Source organism: Apiotrichum porosum (genome assembly GCF_003942205.1).
Source record: "Apiotrichum porosum strain DSM 27194 chromosome Unknown scaffold_3, whole genome shotgun sequence".
Lineage (NCBI taxonomy): Eukaryota > Fungi > Basidiomycota > Tremellomycetes > Trichosporonales > Trichosporonaceae > Apiotrichum > Apiotrichum porosum.
The window spans coordinates 1,099,272-1,117,707 of record NW_021167110.1 but is presented as its reverse complement, the minus strand read 5'-3'; the positions used below and the strand labels follow the sequence as shown (position 1 = coordinate 1,117,707).

At 58.9% G+C, this 18,436-nt stretch overlaps 10 protein-coding genes across 10 annotated transcripts; 6 read left to right on the top strand and 4 right to left on the bottom strand.

Annotated features, from left to right (window-relative positions):
- Positions 1-184: 184 nt before the first annotated feature.
- EHS24_006009 (uncharacterized protein) lies at positions 185-2,282 on the bottom strand (the record flags this gene model as incomplete). Its single annotated transcript, XM_028621484.1, has 9 exons — positions 185-343; positions 418-1,180; positions 1,226-1,309; positions 1,363-1,715; positions 1,769-1,776; positions 1,836-1,865; positions 1,920-2,033; positions 2,086-2,111; positions 2,155-2,282. 9 exons carry the CDS (start codon positions 2,280-2,282, stop codon positions 185-187), a joined length of 1,665 nt encoding a protein of 554 aa, XP_028477936.1.
- A 361-nt stretch (positions 2,283-2,643) lies between these two features.
- DID4 (ESCRT-III subunit protein did4) lies at positions 2,644-3,852 on the top strand (the record flags this gene model as incomplete). Its single annotated transcript, XM_028621483.1, has 6 exons — positions 2,644-2,655; positions 2,804-2,968; positions 3,118-3,273; positions 3,313-3,351; positions 3,405-3,587; positions 3,670-3,852. 6 exons carry the CDS (start codon positions 2,644-2,646, stop codon positions 3,850-3,852), a joined length of 738 nt encoding a protein of 245 aa, XP_028477935.1.
- A 202-nt stretch (positions 3,853-4,054) lies between these two features.
- Positions 4,055-5,259, bottom strand: EHS24_006007 (uncharacterized protein; the record flags this gene model as incomplete). The annotated part of the gene is made up of 3 exons (XM_028621482.1): positions 4,055-4,248; positions 4,313-4,522; positions 4,599-5,259. The coding sequence occupies 3 exons, from the start codon at positions 5,257-5,259 to the stop codon at positions 4,055-4,057; spliced, it is 1,065 nt and encodes a 354-aa protein (XP_028477934.1).
- Positions 5,260-5,456: 197 nt separating this feature from the next.
- Positions 5,457-6,162, top strand: EHS24_006006 (uncharacterized protein; the record flags this gene model as incomplete). The annotated part of the gene is made up of 5 exons (XM_028621481.1): positions 5,457-5,532; positions 5,575-5,645; positions 5,781-5,905; positions 6,012-6,072; positions 6,109-6,162. 5 exons carry the CDS (start codon positions 5,457-5,459, stop codon positions 6,160-6,162), a joined length of 387 nt encoding a protein of 128 aa, XP_028477933.1.
- Positions 6,163-7,995: 1,833 nt separating this feature from the next.
- Positions 7,996-8,454, top strand: EHS24_006005 (uncharacterized protein; the record flags this gene model as incomplete). Its single annotated transcript, XM_028621480.1, has 3 exons — positions 7,996-8,035; positions 8,088-8,296; positions 8,347-8,454. The coding sequence occupies 3 exons, from the start codon at positions 7,996-7,998 to the stop codon at positions 8,452-8,454; spliced, it is 357 nt and encodes a 118-aa protein (XP_028477932.1).
- Positions 8,455-9,443: 989 nt separating this feature from the next.
- On the top strand, positions 9,444-10,121 carry EHS24_006004 (uncharacterized protein; the record flags this gene model as incomplete). The annotated part of the gene is made up of 2 exons (XM_028621479.1): positions 9,444-9,488; positions 9,525-10,121. The coding sequence occupies 2 exons, from the start codon at positions 9,444-9,446 to the stop codon at positions 10,119-10,121; spliced, it is 642 nt and encodes a 213-aa protein (XP_028477931.1).
- Positions 10,122-10,675: 554 nt separating this feature from the next.
- EHS24_006003 (uncharacterized protein) lies at positions 10,676-12,240 on the top strand (the record flags this gene model as incomplete). Its single annotated transcript, XM_028621478.1, has 3 exons — positions 10,676-11,126; positions 11,277-12,005; positions 12,047-12,240. The coding sequence occupies 3 exons, from the start codon at positions 10,676-10,678 to the stop codon at positions 12,238-12,240; spliced, it is 1,374 nt and encodes a 457-aa protein (XP_028477930.1).
- Positions 12,241-13,050: 810 nt separating this feature from the next.
- Positions 13,051-14,951, top strand: EHS24_006002 (uncharacterized protein; the record flags this gene model as incomplete). Its single annotated transcript, XM_028621477.1, has 7 exons — positions 13,051-13,556; positions 13,617-13,738; positions 13,793-14,153; positions 14,205-14,286; positions 14,325-14,410; positions 14,477-14,599; positions 14,663-14,951. 7 exons carry the CDS (start codon positions 13,051-13,053, stop codon positions 14,949-14,951), a joined length of 1,569 nt encoding a protein of 522 aa, XP_028477929.1.
- Positions 14,952-15,477: 526 nt separating this feature from the next.
- Positions 15,478-16,435, bottom strand: EHS24_006001 (uncharacterized protein; the record flags this gene model as incomplete). Its single annotated transcript, XM_028621476.1, has 3 exons — positions 15,478-16,062; positions 16,114-16,296; positions 16,361-16,435. The coding sequence occupies 3 exons, from the start codon at positions 16,433-16,435 to the stop codon at positions 15,478-15,480; spliced, it is 843 nt and encodes a 280-aa protein (XP_028477928.1).
- A 1,018-nt stretch (positions 16,436-17,453) lies between these two features.
- EHS24_006000 (uncharacterized protein) lies at positions 17,454-18,024 on the bottom strand (the record flags this gene model as incomplete). Its single annotated transcript, XM_028621475.1, has 2 exons — positions 17,454-17,589; positions 17,729-18,024. The coding sequence occupies 2 exons, from the start codon at positions 18,022-18,024 to the stop codon at positions 17,454-17,456; spliced, it is 432 nt and encodes a 143-aa protein (XP_028477927.1).
- Between the last annotated feature and the right edge of the window lie 412 nt (positions 18,025-18,436).

Here is an 18,436-nt window from a genome sequence, read left to right as displayed (position 1 = left end):
CCTCCTTTTTTTTGTTCCACTGTTGCAGATGCAGATCAATCCGTTGTGCTAAGACAGGCAACGGGGGGGGGGGGGGGGGGTATCAAAGAGATCAATAGGGGAAGAAATAGTCGTACAGAACCCTCTCCAGATCGTGCGGCACAGCCCACATCCGTGCTATACATTCCCTGTGTGTGGCTCGCGTCTAATCCAAGCGCGAGTGCTCGCCCTTGGGGAAGACGCCCTTTTCGTTCATGTATCCGCCACGCGATCCCGCGAGGTCGCGCGACATGCACCGGACCAAGGAGAAGAGACCGACCGCGGCGGCCAAGATGATCATGACAGAGGCCATGAACGGGTGGTTCTGTGGAAAACAAGAGGTGTCAGCTGACGCACAAATTCCAACCTTGTCCTACAGCTGTCGCCTCCTCCACTCACGGTAATGAAGATGACCACGGCCGAGCGGCTCATCGAGCCCACTGTGCCGGCCTTTTTGGGCGTGAGGTAGTTTTGGAACACGCCCTCGAGGACCGAGAACACGTCGTCGCCGGTATACCCTGCGCGCGCGCCCTCGATGGTGGTGTCGTAAAACTCGTTCATCTCAGTGTCCACGACGACGACGGCCGGCAGGTCCTCGGTCTTGATCCCGTACGAGTTGTACAGCCACTTTTGCCATTTCTCACCGTCCATGTTGGCAAACCACACGGGCTGGGTGAACGGCCGGCCGCCACGCTTCCATGCGCGGGCAATCTTGACAAACTCGGCATTCTCCTCGGCATTGTCCGGGTGTGTGGCTGCGAGCACGACGAGCGCGTGCTGGTCGCCCTGCATCAGGTCCTGGTAGTTGTCCGACGACAGGTGCGTGACGATGGGGAAGCGGTGTGTGTTGATGAAGCGCCGCACGGCGCCGTCTGCTGCCGGGAGAATGATCGAGGCAGTGGGCTTCATCGAGTCGGAGAAGCTGAGCAGGAGCGACGTAGGCGGCGGGTTGGCGATCGAGAGGTTCTTGTACAGCAGAGGGTCGTTGGACGTGTACACGGGCATCGAGGTACCGAGCGACTGGATAGCCTCCTCGATCTGCTTGAGCTCCTCGTACGTCGTGTCAAAGTTCTGGAGGTACAGGAAGAACGACTTGGTGTCGCCGAACACACCTTCCTCAATGGACTCAAAGTCCTTGAGGTTGATCTGCCTCATCTTGACGCTGTCGCGGGTCAGCTTTCTACGCAATTCCTCCAGCTAAACTCACTCAGAGACCTCCTTCTGGATAAACGCCTGCATCTTCTCAACCGTACGCCCGCCTTTGTACTCAATCTTGGCGTCGTGGTGGAACCTGAGAGGTTAGCGTCGAAGAGTAATGGACCTCACAGCTTGAGAGTGGGGAACGCCTGGACGCCATTGCGACGGCACAGCGCATTGTTATTGTCACAGTTGACAGCGATAATGTTGACCTTGCCGGCCATTGCCTCTCCGAGCTTGTCATAGATGGGGCGGAGGGCCTTGCAGTGGCCACACCACGGGGCGAAAAAGTCGACAAAGACGGGACCCATGGCCTTGTACTCTTCGAACAACTTGTCGTCCACCTCGACCACCTTGCCATCCGGGTTGGGGCGCTTCAGCGACCGTGCCTCCGACTCGTCGACGCCAAGAGTCAGCGAGTTGGCGTAGGCCAGTGCCTTGTCCTCGATCCACTTGGAGAGGTAGTCGTAGTTGCGGTCATCCCTGTACTCTTCGACAAACTGGCCGTCCATGTAGCTAGATGTCAGCTGTAGAAGGAAAGAGGAAAGCTCACAGGTTGAGCTGGGGGTCTGGCTACGTCAGCATTCGGTCCCACGGTAACCATCAGCTCATCGACTTACAGCCAGTGACCTTGTTGTCGTTACACAAGTCTAGAATGATGTATCAGCACGCGTACGATGCGGCAACTTCAGCCCGACACTTACCTCCCTGGGCGATACAGTTGACCTGGGCCATGTGGAAGCCCGAAAGGCGCTCGAGGTGGCTCTTGTCCTTTAACAGGCGCTCCCATGTCCCGGCAAAGCGGCGGCAGTGGGAGCCTGTCGTGTGAGCTAGGTTCGGATCGGGTATTACAGCTCCTTGAGAACGTACAACTTGGAGAGAAGTGCTCGACCAGCCTGAATGGGTTAGCGACGTGTAAGAGCATTCGCAAGTACCCACCATGCGCCGTGTGACACTGTCTTGTTGAAAGTGGCCGACGTGAGCTGCACGCCGAGCTCTGGGGCTTGTGGCACGGCCGCTGCCACGGCGGTAATGTACACGATGAGTGCGGCGAGCCGACTGAACATGTTGGTGACGGAGAATGGGTGGGGGGGCTGGGATCCAGCCCAGGCGAAAATGCGAGATGTGGGGGGGAATGTGTAAAGATGCGAACGATGTGGTGATCGAGACTCTTTCAGAGCTTGTGAGTGTTGGCTGTCGTCGTCGTCGTCGCTCGTCGTCGCGACTGTGCGCGCATGCGGCGTGAATCATCCACGCGGGCCGGACTGAAAGGACGACACGGTGGCGGCGGAAGCAAATGGACCGAGTGAGCGAGCGAGATGCACGGCCCGCAGCACAGACAGACATGACTCTGGAATGACGTTCCCAATTCGACCCTTTGTCTCTCTCCATCGTTGACATTTGCCATCCACTCCACCCCCGTTCACCATGAACATCCTCGTACGTCGCGCCCCAGCTGGCATACAGTGTGATGCTGACCATCTCCTCTTCCATGTCCATCTCCTCCACTATCGCATCTTCGTCTACTTGCCCCGGGCCCCACACGCCGCACACGCACCCGACGTCATCGAATCATAACCTCCTCCAGGACACACTCTTCGGCCGTACGGTCACCCCCGCCGAGCGGCTTCGCCAACACCAGCGCTCGCTGCAAAAGGCCCAGCGCGAGCTCGAGCGCGAGCGCGGAAAGCTCGAGCAGCAGGAGAAGAAGACCATGGCGGACATCAAGAAGAATGCCAAGTCGGGCAACATGGTGCGTTTGCGTTCGCGTGTCGGCGTCTCCGATAGACACAAGAGGATGCCACCGCTTGCGCGGCGTCGGCTACAGTGACGATCCTGGCCATTGCACTGCCCCAGTGTACCTGCACAACACAAGAGTGCCGCCTGCTGACACTGGATCAGAACGCCTGCAAGATCCTTGCAAAGGACCTGGTCCGCACGCGCAGGTACATGCAAAAGTTTACCCAGATGCGCGTGCAGCTCCAGGCCGTTTCGCTCCGCATGCAGACCCTGCGGTCCAACGAGCAGATGGCCAGTGCCATGAAGGGCGCTACTAGGGTGGGTCCCGTTATACAGCCTGCTTGCTGACCCGTACAGGCCATGGGTCAGATGAACAGGAGTCTCAACCTCCCTCAGGTGAGTTGGCGGGACCTCTAGCTGGTGCAACTCTGGCTAACGTGTGCGATCAGATCCAGCGTATCATGAACGAGTTTGAGAAGGAGTCGGCGACGATGGACATGAAGGAGGAGATGATGTCCGATGCCGTCGACGACGCCATGGAGGACGAGGACGAGGGCGAGGGCGAGGAGGTCGAGAGCGACAAGATCCTCAAGGAGGTCCTCGACGAGATTGGCATGAGCATGAACGAGTCGGTGAGTGCCAACTCTGCTGCTGAAAACCCGACTTCTTCCAGCAGAGCCTTCCCTCACAGACACTGCATTCTAACACTCCCAGCTCGCCTCGGCGCCCACAGCCAACCCGCTCGCCAACGAGCCCCTCCAGTCCTCCCGCGTCGCCGTGGCCGAGGGCGGACCCAGCATGCCCCCTCCTCCCGCCTCGGGTGGTGGTGGTGGTGGCGGCGGCAGCAAGGAGGAAGACGATCTCCAGCGCCGACTCGACATGTTGCGACGCGATTAGAGCAAGGAGAGATAGGTCGGTGCGGGTTCCGTGTCTACGGTGTACGGTGTTTCTTTCGTTGTCTGTAATGGCATAGATTTATGTTTTTAGCGTTCGTTTGCAGCAGGGGGGTGTTCGCGGCGGGTACAGGCTACATGGGCTTCTACATCACTACAACAAGTGGTCTACGTGGTTAATTCAAAGGTGTGGTACATGCTCATGCTCAAGGTCCTGGGGCCTCGGCAATGAGGTATCGCGAGGCGAAGAGCACAATGTCTTCTCCACCTTCTTCGCCCGGGACAGTGTTCTCACTCCACGGCTGCCAGATGCCCAGCTCATACCGCTTATTTGAACTGAGGAGCACGCGAGGGTCGACACCGACGCGGGGGCAGTCTGACGGCAGCACCTGGAGGACCACTAGCAACGTGGTGTCGGCTGGACAGGCCTGCTGCGCCGGCCAGAGCGATACGCGGCCGCGCACGATCGTGCAGCTGTGCGTCGGGCCCGTGAGGGCCGACAGGACGTGGATCCGGACAGGAGCCGAGGCGCGGAGGGGGGTGCTCGTGGCTCCCGCTCCGGGGGGCATGCGGGACAGGGTATGTTGGAGAGAGGTGTAGAACAGGACAAGGGAGGTGCTCGAGGACGAGAGCAGGGTCGCGAGGCGGACGGATGGAGGCGGTCTGGCTGTCAGCTACAGGCGTGAGCCATGTCAGCTCACCCAGGACCTTTGTGCTGGATTGCACCCTTGTTCTTGCGCGGCGACACACCAATACCCTCCTCGGTATCGAGCACGCGCTCGCGCTCCAGTTGACGGAGCTCGACACGGGGTGGCGCCGAGGTGGTGATACTTTGCAGTGGGCGGGGCGTCTCTTCCTTGGCCTTGCCTTTACCTTTGCCGCCGACGCCAACGCTCGGGCCGACGCGGAAGGGTGAGGCATCGAGCAGAGCGTTCAGTGGGCGGGCAGAACGGGATGAGGGGCCCGGAGAGCCGTCCTTGGCCGTTGTCCGCTGAACGAGCGCAAACGGGGAGGGCAGGGCGTCCAGGCGTGTTCGCGGCTGTGTCTTGCGCGCGATGGGAGTGGTGATGGCCGTGACGGGTCGGAGGGGGCTGTGCGACGTGGTGGAGGCTGCGTTGGCGGTCAAGGTGCGGACAGGTTTAGGAGTCTCGTTCCGATGCGGTGGTGGTGGTGGTGGGGCTCGCCTTGATGGACCGGGAGATGAGAAACTGAGGGAAGGTGCGGCGGGCAGAGGCAGTGCGCCGCTGGTGGTGACTTTGGCCCGCGGCGTCTGTTTGGCAGCTCGGGGAGGCGGTTTGGGCGACGCGGTCCTTGCCTTCTTGGCTGGCCTGGCTGGTGAAGCGATGGAGAATGAAAATGCGCTGGCGGAGATGGGAGCAACGCGCTTCCCGGCCGCGTCCTGCGGCGGCATGGTGAGCGATGCGGCAACAACAACAATGTCTTCCTCGGCCCCCCAGGTTGACGGTGGTCACCAAAGGTGGAGGCCGGAAGCAAATGTCGCGCGACGCCGAAGGTTGGTCGCGCCGTCGACGAGATGAGAGACCAGATCAGAGATGACGCTTTCCACAGCCTGTTCAACCACACCTCACACGACAGCAATCAACAACCATGGCCGACGGAAAGATTGCCGCCGTTCAGGCAAAGCTCCAGTCCGAGTCGCGCGAGTTCCAGAAGCTCGAGAGCGGTTCGTTGCAGCTAGAGGCGAGCGAAAGCTGACAGATCACAGAGATGGCCGGTGTCATTGAGGCTCGTCAGAGGTTGGACGCGCAGCTGTCTGAGAACCAGCAGGTGCTCAAGGTGGGTCAAACAGCTGCTTGAGGTCGTCACAAGATGGCCCGGAGTATGGCAAACTTGGGGCTATCGGCGTGGTAACCCTCTTTCGTCGCCTTCCTTCCAACTCCCACTCCCTCGTCAAGCAGCTGACTTGTGCAGGAGTTTGGCACTCTCAAGTCCCACAACACCATCTTCAAGCTCATCGGACCCGCTCTCGTGCCCCAGGAGCAGGGAGAGGCCAAGGCCAACGTCGAGAAGCGTATAGAGTTCATCAAGACGGAGATGTGAGTCGGGACTGCAGCTAGGCGGCCCTTCGCTTCGCCTGTAGCTGCTGGGCTCCGTTCCCTCTGTCCATCTCCTGCCCCGTGTAAGATTCCCGCTGACAAGTAGCGCGCGTATTGAGGGTCAGATTAAGGAGCACGAGGGCATTGTCGCGAAGAAGCAGGACGAGGTGAGCTACCATCACGTTACCCAAGCTGACGACCAGATTATTACACTGCAGCGCGAGTTCCAGGCCCTCCAGGCGCCCAGCAAGGCGTAATGTATGCATAGACTTGGGTTACGGCCAGGCGGTGTTCGCATAGTGGACGGTGAAGTGACCAGCTTTGCATTGGCGGCGCGTTGGCGGCGACGGCAACAAGGCGCGACCAGAACCGAAGGGCTAGCCCACAACTGAACTCGAGGCGGGGAAGCGCGTGAACTGGGACCATGAAGAGCGCGTTTGCTATCAGTATGTGAGTTGGATGTGGCCGGGTGAGCAGCACTCGTGGCCCACTCGATCAGCTATGGGAGAGTCCAGTTAGTCTCGCGGTTTTAATGGCCTCGACCTCCTCGCTCCTGCTTTCGCCAGGCTGTTTTCCCCACCGTCCACTGCCTCAAATGCAAAGAGATCACGAGGCGACCATCCCCATGGAGGTGCAGTGCGATATTGGCATGGGCAACAACGAGCGGACTGAAACCGAGACTCTCTGTCGGCGCGCGGACAATTGCATTGGGAGAATAGTGTTCTCTCGCGAATGGGAATGTAGCTGTGCGACCGCTACGCAAACCACAAACCTCGCTGAGGTTGCACCACCATTCACATTGGGCTTGGCGCCGTTGTCGAGCGGTTTGGTCACGCATTCGACGCCAGAGCGCACCTCGCTGGTGGGCAATCGTCCTCGACAAGGCCGCCCTCCCTCGTTGACCCCATGAGGCCGTGGTGTCACTGCTGCCCCTCGAGGCGCCCACGACGCAGCAGCATGACATTGACGTGGGCAACGATGAAAACGAGCCTGCTTATGTGGACCCCAACTGCTCCGAGCGCTCGTGCGCGCGGCCCTGCCATTGGCTTTAGACAGTCGTCATTCGTGAGCATTCCTGGGGGACTCGCGCTCTTTACTCCGGGGTGTACTACGGATACAGAGACATGCCCGGTTGCACGGTTGGTCGTCGGGTGTTGGTGTATGTTGTACTCACATGCACTCACGCACGCACGCACACACGCTTCTGAGATGGCCTGACAGCATTGCGACATTGAGACTCATGTGGAAACCGCTAGCTGCCCATCTGCCAGGCGCCACACACCGCTAGGGCTGTTGCTCGCACGTTGGGGTTTACAGACGAGATGAGATGAATCTCCATCTCCTGGCCACTAACAAAAAGCTCACGAGCTTGTGAGCGCATGAGCGCCAAACGTGCACATGGCTGCTGGCCTGGCCGGCTGGCCACCTGCATGACCCGGGCGACTGTAGATTAACAGTCGGGTTACGCATCGCAACCACCCTACAAAGGGCGAGATGGTCCCGTACAATCGAAGGCGCCCCCAGCGGCCAGCGGCCAGCAGCCAGCGAGTATGTCGCCTGCCTAAATGAGGCTCTGAGAAGCCCTCTTCGCCATCACTGACTGTTGCCACCGGGTCTCTGGTAGAAGCAGGACGACCTCGCTTACAAAACGAAGGGCCGCCCGCCCCCATCCCCAGCGTGCAGCACTGCGGCTGTTGTTACTGTCGCTTTTACGCTTCGATGACCGCAGTGTGATAGCAGCCTGGCGGCGCAGCGGTGTACGTTGTTGGTTCCGTGTTGGGTGTGTGGCGAAAGTACCGGCGTGAGGGACGCCGCTATATACGCGACGCGACCTCCGATCACCCCTTGTGTCAACATCTCTTTTAGCCGCTGTTCGCCGCCGTTCGCCTCTCCACCTTTCTATCATTCATTCTTGTTCCTCCGACCTCTCTCGACCTCTCATCACCATACCAGCCCCCATCAATTGGCAGAACACTGATCTTGTGTGCTTGCCCCTCATCAACACTGGGGTCAGCGTTTCAAAACACCTCATCACCCCGTCACCTCCCTCTCCCTCTACTTGAACCGCCCCGTCTCCTCAAGCCGTCACCATGTCAGTCCTCAATCCCAACGGCCAACCTTGGGACCCAGGTACGTAACACCCTTTTCAGCTCTGCCCATCTAATACAGCGCCCTTTTGCAGGCCACTACGTCCTCGTCGAGGCCTACTCGGGATTCCAAATCCACGGCACCATCGTTAACGTCAAGTCGGGCCTCGCGTCCTACATCAATCTATGCGCAGTGTACATCGTGGGACTCGACCTGTCGGCCTTCAGGGGCGAACACTGGCATGAGAAGCTTCTGGCTGCCGAAACCTGGCTAGGTAGCCTTCTCCTGCCCTGTGGACCGTTCGTGAGTAGGTCTGATCGCCCGCGTACCCGACAGCTAATCGGACCTCACAGGCGGCCTGGCAGGTGTTTGCCCCGCCTGGAGTCAACAAACTGCACGTATCGGTTACGTTTACCACCGAAGAAGGTGGCGTCAACTACAATTCGGACTCAATAGCCTAGAATCGCCCAAGCTGCATGAGCTGGAGACTCACCGAGCTTAGAGGGACGTCAGCCTTTCTTGAAGTGCAGATACGTGCTATTGTAACTACATTTATACATTGAGCGCAGCTGCCCAACGACATTCAACGGCAGGACTTGGGGTGAGCCATAATTTGGCACAAGGCTGATTACAAAAGGGTAATCGATCTGACAAACGTGGGTTATTTCGTAGGCCCCCTGTAGATATAGTAGTCTTGTATGTATCTTGGTCTGTATTAAAAGATCCTAATTGCACGGGGAAGCTGATGTGATTTATAACGGCCAGAAATGGATACTGGTACAGCCCTTTGAATAGCTTAGCGTGCCGCGGATGTGAGTTCCCGACTTTAGAACACTTTCCTGCCGTCGCAAGTCGGGGATGGGGGATGCCGTCGTTCGACCCTTAGGCGGTTAATCCTTTTGCTTTTTTTTTGCGCCAGAGGCCTGGCAATCCTTTCGGTGTCCGCTTTTGCCTGGCGCGGTGTGTGTGCTTCTTCGTTTTATGAGAGAGGTTCTCACAACTTTTTCGTGTGCAGGTCCTCCAGCGCTCAGCAACGTAGATGTATGCATAAGCTTGGATTATGGCAACGGGGAGAGATGTCCGGCTCCGTACTTGCAGGCTACAACCAGGTTAACAAGGCGCGACAAGAGCCTTTGCCAAGTCACTCGCTTTTCAATTGCCGTGTGGGCGTACACACTTTCACACCCGGCTGAAGCTCCTGGTGCCCCTGTGTATTTCCCCAGGGATTAACCAGACTCGCACAGCTGAGTCTCGCGACGAATGTCCTCCTGATGGCTCCAAAAAACTCTACCAGTGGGCTCATGATCTGGGAGTGGGTTCGAGACCCGTCGTGACGGTGCCCAGCAGGCTGCAGTGTACCGTCTCTGGTATAAAAGGGCCGCTTCCTACGCCTGGTTAATGTTTTTTTCTGAATACAGCTCCCCTGCTCTATTCTTCACTCACCTTAGCCATGCCGAACCACGTCAAAGGCGGCTTTCGTCCTCCTCGCTCAAAGGTCGGTTCATGCCTTCCATCACCCACTAACGAACAGACCCATCGCGATGTCGGTCGCACTCCAGAGCGCTTCAACGGCGAGGGAACCTCCAACGCCCCCTTCGAGCTGTCCTCGGACTCTGACATCGAGGCGATTGACTCTCCCCCAAGCAAGAAGTGCAAGGCTGTCACTAGCGGCCCTACTGAGAAAGCTGTTTCCCAACTCAACCGCGACGAGCGCCAGCGCCACAACAGCTCCGAGAGCATCGTCGCCTGGCGCGAGGCCGCCGCTGCCACCCAGGTCGCACTTCCGCGCAGCCGTGAACACACGCCACGCCCCCTTGACAAGGGAAAGCAAAAGGCCTCAACATCTTCGCCCGTCACGTCATCGCACCCTTCTCGCCCTTCCAAGCCTCCCAAGTCGCTTTCCCCAACGATTGGAACCGGACAGCAGCCGGGATATCCACCTGCAGCCATTACCGCCGCTATGATTCGCCTCGGAGAGGAGCGCTGCAACAAGCTCGGGGTCGTCGTTCCTTGGGTCGAGGTTGTAGAGGGAGAGAGTGCAGATGACGTCCACGCCGTGAGCGGCTGGCTCCAGGGAGTGGCCAGTGGCGCCCTTGCTTGCGCCATCGATGCTGCGTTCCGCCGGTGAGCATGAGGTGAGGGAAGGGTATCGTGCAACATGCTTTCCTGCTACGCCATGCATCCTCATAAGAAGATAATAAGATTCCCCAACTCGGTCCCAACGAGACTTCTCAAGGAACTGTGGAACATTGCGGCATGAGTGTGGGTATCATCACCCATCACCATTCACCTGTCATGGACGAAGGCGGCTGTGGCGCAAGGGTTTGTGACAACCATGAAACAAAATGCGGAAATTCCTCCCAATTTCCCATCAGCAATCGTTCTTCAGCGCCCCGCCGATGGGCTTCTCAGCTAAGCCCCCAGTATGCGTCCCATGACCGCATCAACATTCAAGTTCTACTCGTTACCTCCTCCCTGCTCCAACCACCCCACCTGTTTGGTGCTGAAGTTGGGAGGGAACAAGAGTGGCGGGCGAGATTTATTGATTGGGGCGGTCCTGGCGCACATACACTTTCCTTCCTTCCCACGTCACACACGTTTCTCACTCCACTTCAGCATTGCTCTCTTTCCCACTACCTCATAACATCTCAATACCATTGCCTACTCCTCAACCAGCGTACAATGGCCTCGCCATATCCTTCCGCAGGTTCCCTCAGTGACACCAAGCCTTCCATCACGTACCCCACGCCTCCCAACAAGGTCTCCCGTTCGCCACCCTCACCGTTGGCCGGACGGCTTCACAAGTTGAGTATGGGAGGGAAGTTGAGGTTGGGGGCGACCGCTTTCAACCCGCGCAAGCGCCGCATCGACCCGGACGATGATCGCGATGAGGTCGCCGACGCCGATCCCAACTTTGGAAGTTACTTCACGTCGCCGAGGGACAAGGCAGCCAAGCGCCGCGCACTGCTGGCGGCTGATGCTGAGATGGATATGGATTCGGATCCCCCACACGCATCTTCTAGTGCCTCATCGTCCAGTGACGAAGACCTGTTGGCACTGGCTCTGCTCCGCACGCAATCGCCTTCTCCACAGAACTTTTCCAGTTCATACAGCAAGAACGGTCCTCCTCAATGTATGTCAGCAGGGCAGCGCCCCTCCCACACATCCAGCAGTCACCTCAGCTCCCACTCGGAGGCTCGTCTCTCTCAGCCAAGTTCAAGTGCCCCGAGATCCTCTTCTTCCCAGAACCGCTTCGGTCTCGCGCCACCGTTCGAACCCTCAGTGCGCACCTTCACATCTCGCTCTTCTACTGCTTTCCAGTCGCCCCAGCCCGACGAGCTCGAGCACCAAGGGGTGCGGCGCGTCATCCATCACAGCAGCCTCCCCGATGGTCTCTATCTTGAGGCTGGCCCCGAAAGCTACGACCCCGACTCTTACCAGTACTCCGACCCCCCAAGTGCAGCACCGGCCGCCCAACCTGGCCCATCCCCGCGTCGGGGTCCATCTTCCCATGGTACCGCCCTCCCGCTTGAAGAGGACAAGAACAGGAATGCCATGGCAATCATCCTCGGCCTCGTCGCCCACATGCAGAATGGCGCTCCTCTCCACACGGCGCCGCCTACTCCCCCAGGACCCACCCAGAAGCCGTTTGCATCGACCGCGAAGCACCAGAACGTCGCCACTTCACGTTCACACGCCTCCCACCACTCGTCCTCCGCTCAAGCCTCTTCATCAAAACCCCGCACCTCGCCTGTAGTCCAGCGCGAGCGCAAGCGTGAGGAATCGCCAGACATCGTTGCGATCACCCCTCCACCGCCCCCACCCCAGCCGGAGCCGATCCTCGTTGAAGACGACAGCGACAGCGACCAGGAGGATATTGTCGAGCTTGAAGTGAGCAGTGGTGAGGAGCCCGCCTACCACCAGGACCACCGTGGGCGAGCCAGCGTTCCCCATAACCAGGGCGAGAGGGCGATGGTCCGCCTGGGCAAGAAGAAGGTGGAGAGGTTAATCAGTAAGCCTACCCCTCGTTTGTGGCACATCTGACCTCGCCAGAACTGCGCTGCATGGGTCTCGTCGCCACCGATCGGGAGAGCCGCCATCGTCTTAACAAGATGCGGGATGTCGCAGCTGAGATTGGCGCAAACCCGAACAACCAGGCAGACGTCGATGCCGTCGACAAGGCCGACAGCCTTCTGCGCAAGCTGGCCAGAGCCAAGTTGACGGACGCGGTCAACAAGTTGTTCTGATGTTGGATAAGATCCCCTGTGCTTTTTGTGGTTAGCGGAGCAGACTGTGTTTACAGTATCATGTGTATAATCTTTCTGGCTGCGGTATCAATATGCACGACTGTTTTCCTTGTGCGTAAACCTGAAGCAGACCCCAGACACGGGCTGCGACGTGTTTCCTGCACAGCAACTGGCCAACTGGTTTGACCCCCCCGCGGGTAGTGCACCGCTCTTCAGTCCCCGCTTTCCGACGGTTCACACAATGCAAGCAAGCACGTCCAGTTCAGTTTGGGGAGAGCCTTTTAAACCTAAACCCATACGGGCTGCAAGCCTCTGTATCGTCCCTGCCGCATGCTATACTTCATTCACTGCAGCTTACAACTAAGTCGGATTGAGGTTGAGTGGGAATTGTCCTCCGATCTTGTTCTTTCTCCGACCAAATGTCGAGATAGGCAACTCTATGGATCTACGGGTACCTTTTACGTCTGTACCTATCAACTGACGCGTGCTCCAGACCTTCTTGGACCCGTGAGCAGACTTTTAAATAGTTTGTCCTCGTGCTAGGATCTGATGCTTATTCGTCTGAGGATCTGAGGAGTGGCTTCCGTTGGAAACGCGAGCTTGCGAACCCGCGCGTCCTACTGCCACCTCTCCGCGTTTCTTGGAGGCCATGTCATCCATCCCCCCTTTTCACGTTTCGCAGGCTGTCGTACTGTCGTGTTATGCCACCCATGCACGTTTACCAAGTTTTGGGGAACACAGACGAGACATCTTGCATCTCTTGTCCGCACACTTCACACCACTCCATCCCCTTTCACAGTCGTATCCATCATGCCCGCCGGCATGGGAGTGTCGCTGAACCAGGTGTTCAACCTGACCTTCAGCAACGAGCATGCCTTTATCCAGTTGACGCCGCGTCGCAGCGCCGTTCTCAACACCACCAACCCACTCGTCCCCCTTTGGAACAGCACCTTCTCTGCCTCTGCTTCGTCCGCGATCAACGTTCCCGGCGTGGCTGGCGATGACGATTCGGGACAAGTGTTCACCGCCGTCCCAAACAACCAGACGCTCTCAGCCTCTGCCGAGTTCTTCTTTACGGGAACGGCAGTCTCGTTCAACGGCGAACTGGCCAGCATCACCCAGGACGAATACAACAATGGCGATTACAAGGCGTACCTCTCTGTGGACAACAGCCAGGCCGCGCCATTCCCGTCTGGCGGTGTGCTGGCCGCGGCTAGTGGGCTGGACATGCAGACCCATGACGCGCAGTACAGTACCGGCAACGGTGCCACACTTTTCAAGGGTGTGACTCTGACTCTGGCCATCGAGGCGCAGGCGTACGTATACAGCGAGCGTAGCGCACGAGGGGAGTGGCCTGCTCACGCTCACACATCCAGGCCTACGTTTGCCGACATTGAGCAGCGGGTCGAATATCTGGTCATTAACGGCTCGGCTAACCCGTTCTTCCGCATGGGCCAGGGGTCCAACTGGACTGTACACGACCATATTGGCGGTGTCGGTGAGTACTTACTTGGGCGGTGCAGGTGAAAGGGCGGCTCGCTGATCCATACAGGTAGCCAAGATTCCATTCCTCATAATTACTTGAAGGGATTCGAAACGCGCATCATACCGGCAATCACGTCCTTTACTGTCCCGGACAACACCTCGTTCCTCATGCTGAACGGCACCATGGGGCCCGACTTGACAGTGGCCACCATTTCGTGTGATCCGCAGGCCGTATCCGACAATACCACAGCGCAGGGAGGTAGCAGTGTCGAAGTGTACAACGCGTGGGAGGTGGCCGACTCGGTGCTGTACATGGCCACCCTCGATCCCAAGCGCCAGTACAACATCAGTGTCAACACGGACAGTCTGCCCGTCGTCGGACAGCCGGCCATTGGGTTACACAGCGTCACGTTTTTCTCGGGTCTTTCGTGAGTTGCTAGCCGGTTGTCCATTGGCGTGCAACTGACGTTCACTTCAAGCAACCTCACTACGACGACTGGCGCGACCGGCTCGGCGAACGCGAGCACAAAAGTGAAGCCAGCCACGATCGCAGGCGCAGTGGTGGGTTGGTGGAGTGTGAAGCGCCACTAATGCCCCAGGTCGGTGCCCTCGCAGGTTTGGCCCTCGCTGGATACGTTGCGTTCCTCGTGGCCAAACGCCAACTGCGTCGTCGCCAGCAAAGCCTGTGAGTTGGCCTTTTCCGTGTATTTGCCGAACAAAAAAAACGCAAATTAAACTGACGTTTTCGCAGTAGCAAAGGTGGCCCAGAGGAGTTTGTGGTGGACGACCAAAACCCACCGTGCACGCCGTACGAGGCCACGATGGACGGGCGACCCTTCATGTCCCAGACCTCCAAACTCCACGGCGAGGGCTTGTGAGTAAGTAGCCTACAGAACCGACGACAGGTACATATAACCTAGTGCTGACGCGGCCCAAGTGTCTCTGGACCACTGTCTGCAGGAACCAGCAGCATCGACGGGAGCCAAGTGTGGGCGCCCTCCCGCATCCGCTACGAGCAAGAAGAGGACGGCGGCGGGGTCGAGCGCGTCGAGTTTGTCCCGCCCATGTACAACCCCGACTGGGCTTCACAGAGCGAGGGCGACGCGCTTACCTCGTCGTCGGTTTCCGAGACCCAGGAGATACACGGTGTCGACGCCATGTTCCCGAGTCCGAACGCCACTGGCGTGCAGAGTGTCCCGTCGAAGCGGGATGTCAAGGGCTGGTGAACGTAGAAGACCGAGGAGAGAGAACCATGTTGGTACTGGCTCGGACCAATCTATGCAATCTATCGTCCTACTTCCTACTGTCTGCTCCATGTGGCCAAGTCCGAGGTAGACGCACAGACGCAGAAATGAAACATGGACGCGCCGCGCCACATTGTGGCGCCCGGATATCTCTGCATGTGTCTCGGGTATCCGCCATACGCTGTCCACCTCCATCGTTTTGGTTCTTTCTGTTTCCAGTCAAGGTCTCATGGGCGACAGCCACGGCCCCTCACGCACAAGCCACTACCACCACTTTTGGTTTTAACGTTTGCAGTTTGTTAGAAACTCCACGTGACTGTCTTCTGTCTTCTGGATCAGGTCGAGGTTGACCAAAGAACCAACCATCTTCAAGTTGGACATGACAACAACTACATGGGCATGGTAAACATGACAAACTTATTGTATCTACACTCGTATTCTTCTTGTTCTTCTTGCTGCTGTTCTGCATCTTCTTCTTGTTTCTGGTCGTTGTTCCCTCTGCTGCTCTTTACAGCCACGCAACGATCCTGCCCACGATGGGGATCCGCTGCACGGCGGCGCGGACCGTTCCTGGTCCGCCAAAGTGGATACCCCACTTGGGAATGTACTTGGCATAGTACCCGTAGCCGAAGGGAATGTAGCTCCAAATGACGGATGTGGGGCCGAGGGGGTCCCAGGAGAGGACAACTTCGATGCGGCGGCGGTCATAGGGCAGAGTCTTGCTGTTGAGCGACGCCGTGAGGGTGATGACATAGTCGTTGGGCGTGGATACGTCCTCTTCAGGCATGGGCACGAGGGTAGTGGACGATGCGGCCGAGGTGGACGCCGGTCCGGGGATGGCGGAGCTCGACGCGAGTGACACGGACGACGGCGCGTACGACGACGACAGTGTGGGCGACGAGGTCCCGCGGTTGGTACCACGGGTACTCTTGGATGATGGGGTCTTTGTGGCAGAGCGATTCTTCCGCGGCACGTATGGCGGGACGTAGGCGGGTCCGGGCGTTGAGACGGGCACGACCGCAGAAGCGCGAATCTCCGGCGAGCAAGCTGCCGGGGAAGAAGACGTGTGTGAGGAATCGTCGACCTCGTGCAGCTTCGCGGTGGTGAGCTGCACTGTTTGTCTGTGGAGCGGTACAATACGTACCTGGGTCTCGATGTCTGAGCCGTCTTCCACGTCGCTGTCGCTCAGGCTGGGAGGGAGGGAGACGGTGTCTGCGGTGGTGTCCCACTTGCCATTGTTGGACGACACGCTACGCGGGGTGTGGTACCTCGTCGACACTGTCGACACTGCGGGGGATGTACGTGGAGAGGGAGTGTGGGTCCGCGACTGCAGAGTCAGTGGTCGGTTGGCCAGGCGGGAAGCGGGGCTATGGCATGGGGCATGTACTCACCTCGTGGTCGACCTCGTGCAGTACTCCCATTGCGCCAGGCATGCTGCCGGGCAGCAAGAAGTCTGAGTGATCCATGGTGGTGGTATGGGAGGAGCGAGATGACGGTGTGTTGTGTTTCCTGTGGTGATGATGCTTGCGTTGATTGCCAGACAACGTTGCAGACGAAGGGTGCGTCATATGCTCGGTGGTGGCGTCGTTCGCACGATCCAAGCGCAGATCCACATTCTCAGCGGCACTCCCACTTCTCACGCTCTGCACGGACGCAGGCGTGTGACTTTGAGGCCGAGTCCAGCCGCTGGGTGTATGCGGCGGCGTGGATGAGTTGCGTGTGCGTGTGGGTATCTTTGACGGTACGGGTGGGCGCGAGATGGAGGAAGACATGGACGAGGAATGCGCAGCTGATGTGTGCGGAGAAACAGGGACCGGGACGGCAGTTGCTGCACGGGTAACTGGGGGGCCGGGCACCGTGGATGCGGATCGAGTGGCCATGACTGCAGGACGAGCGGTTGTTGGAGAGCGTTGTTTCACTGGTGGACCGGCAGCTGTCGGCGCGGAAGGAGTCTGGAGGATTGAACGAGGTGGCGCTTGATGGTGTGGGGCAGTGCTCGCATCGGCGGTACCGATGGTGACGGTGCTGACGGTGACCGTACTGGCAGCAGCGAGGCTCGGGATACTCTTTTTGTGGATGAGCGGGGCCGTCGGGGAAGCGGGGACAGCTGCTTGTTCGAGACGATCTGGGATGCTCGCTGAACGAGACGCCGACGCCGACGCCTGGTTCGCCTGGTTCAGCACTCCTGAAAGAGAGCGCGACGCCGAGTGGGAGCCGGTCGAGAAGCTTGCCGGACGGGACCCCGACATGACTCGGGCCTGAGACGGTGCGGCGTATACGAGACCGCGTCCAGAGGTCGAGCGCAGGACTGTGGGTTGGTGAAGCCGAGGCATCGAGGATGTCCCTTGGAGTCGCCGTTTAGACTTGCCATCCCCGCCGCCGCCGTTGCCACTGCCACTGGCCACCGAACCTGAGCTCGCTGGAGACGATGCCTGTGCACCCATACTGGGAAATCCAACGCCGACACAGTCGTCAATGCTGGGGCTACGCTGCGCCGTGTTGTTGTTGAGAGACACCGGCCTGGAGCGGACGATGCTCGTGGGGCGTGAATTGGCCGAGAATCTGGTCGATCCAGCCGAGCTCGTGGACGAGACAGTCCGAGAACGCGGTGGAGTGTCCCCTTCGAGTGTTGAGAGCAGAGACGCAGCTCCAAGAGGCGGCGAGGTGGATGAAGTGGATGTCACTGACCCGCTGTGTGGTGTGAGAGATCGACGTCATTTCGACTTTCCCACCGCTCCCAGGGCCCCATAATCACTCACGACGGCGACTGCCTCTGGGGGCGTCCACGGTTGTTATCGGCCCAGTCGTCCATCGGGTCTCGCTCGTGGGCAAGGCTTGGCCAGATTGTGCTGCCCTTTGACGACCCAAACGTTGGGGTGGGGGGTAAAGCAGCGAGGTTGAGACCTGGGGACACGACCAGACCGCCCGTTGGGGCTGCCCCGAACAGCAGGCTGGGCGGACGGCTTGACGAATGGACGTTGTCCCGTGGTGGGGAAGGCGAGAACGGACGCGCGGTGGTGGACGACGCTGGCCGTCCCCGCGCGCTGCGAGGCATTGTGGAAGAGTGGTGTGTTGTTATGCAGAAAGTGGACAGTAACGCAAAGGTTGGATGGAGTTCACATGTGTCCCCCGCGCGCTAAGAGTGAGCGCGATGGCGAGCACAGCGTCTCGGAGCGAGACGAGATTAGGTCATGCCGCGCTCGCCCGCCGTGTGCGCACCGGACTGAAACCCCTCGGGTCGTCGTCGTTCCTGTCCGATTTCATCGCGACAGCGTTGTGAATTGGAACCGCTGATGGTGGCAGTATGCTGATGCATACACCCATAAAGTGACCAAAGTGACTGACCGGGGACACAGAATGACAGCAGCCTTGCAGCTTGACCTTCAGTCCACCAACATGTTTACCGTGCTTCATACTCAAGGATGACGTACTGTACATCGCCACCCGGTCTCCTATGTCGTCCGTCG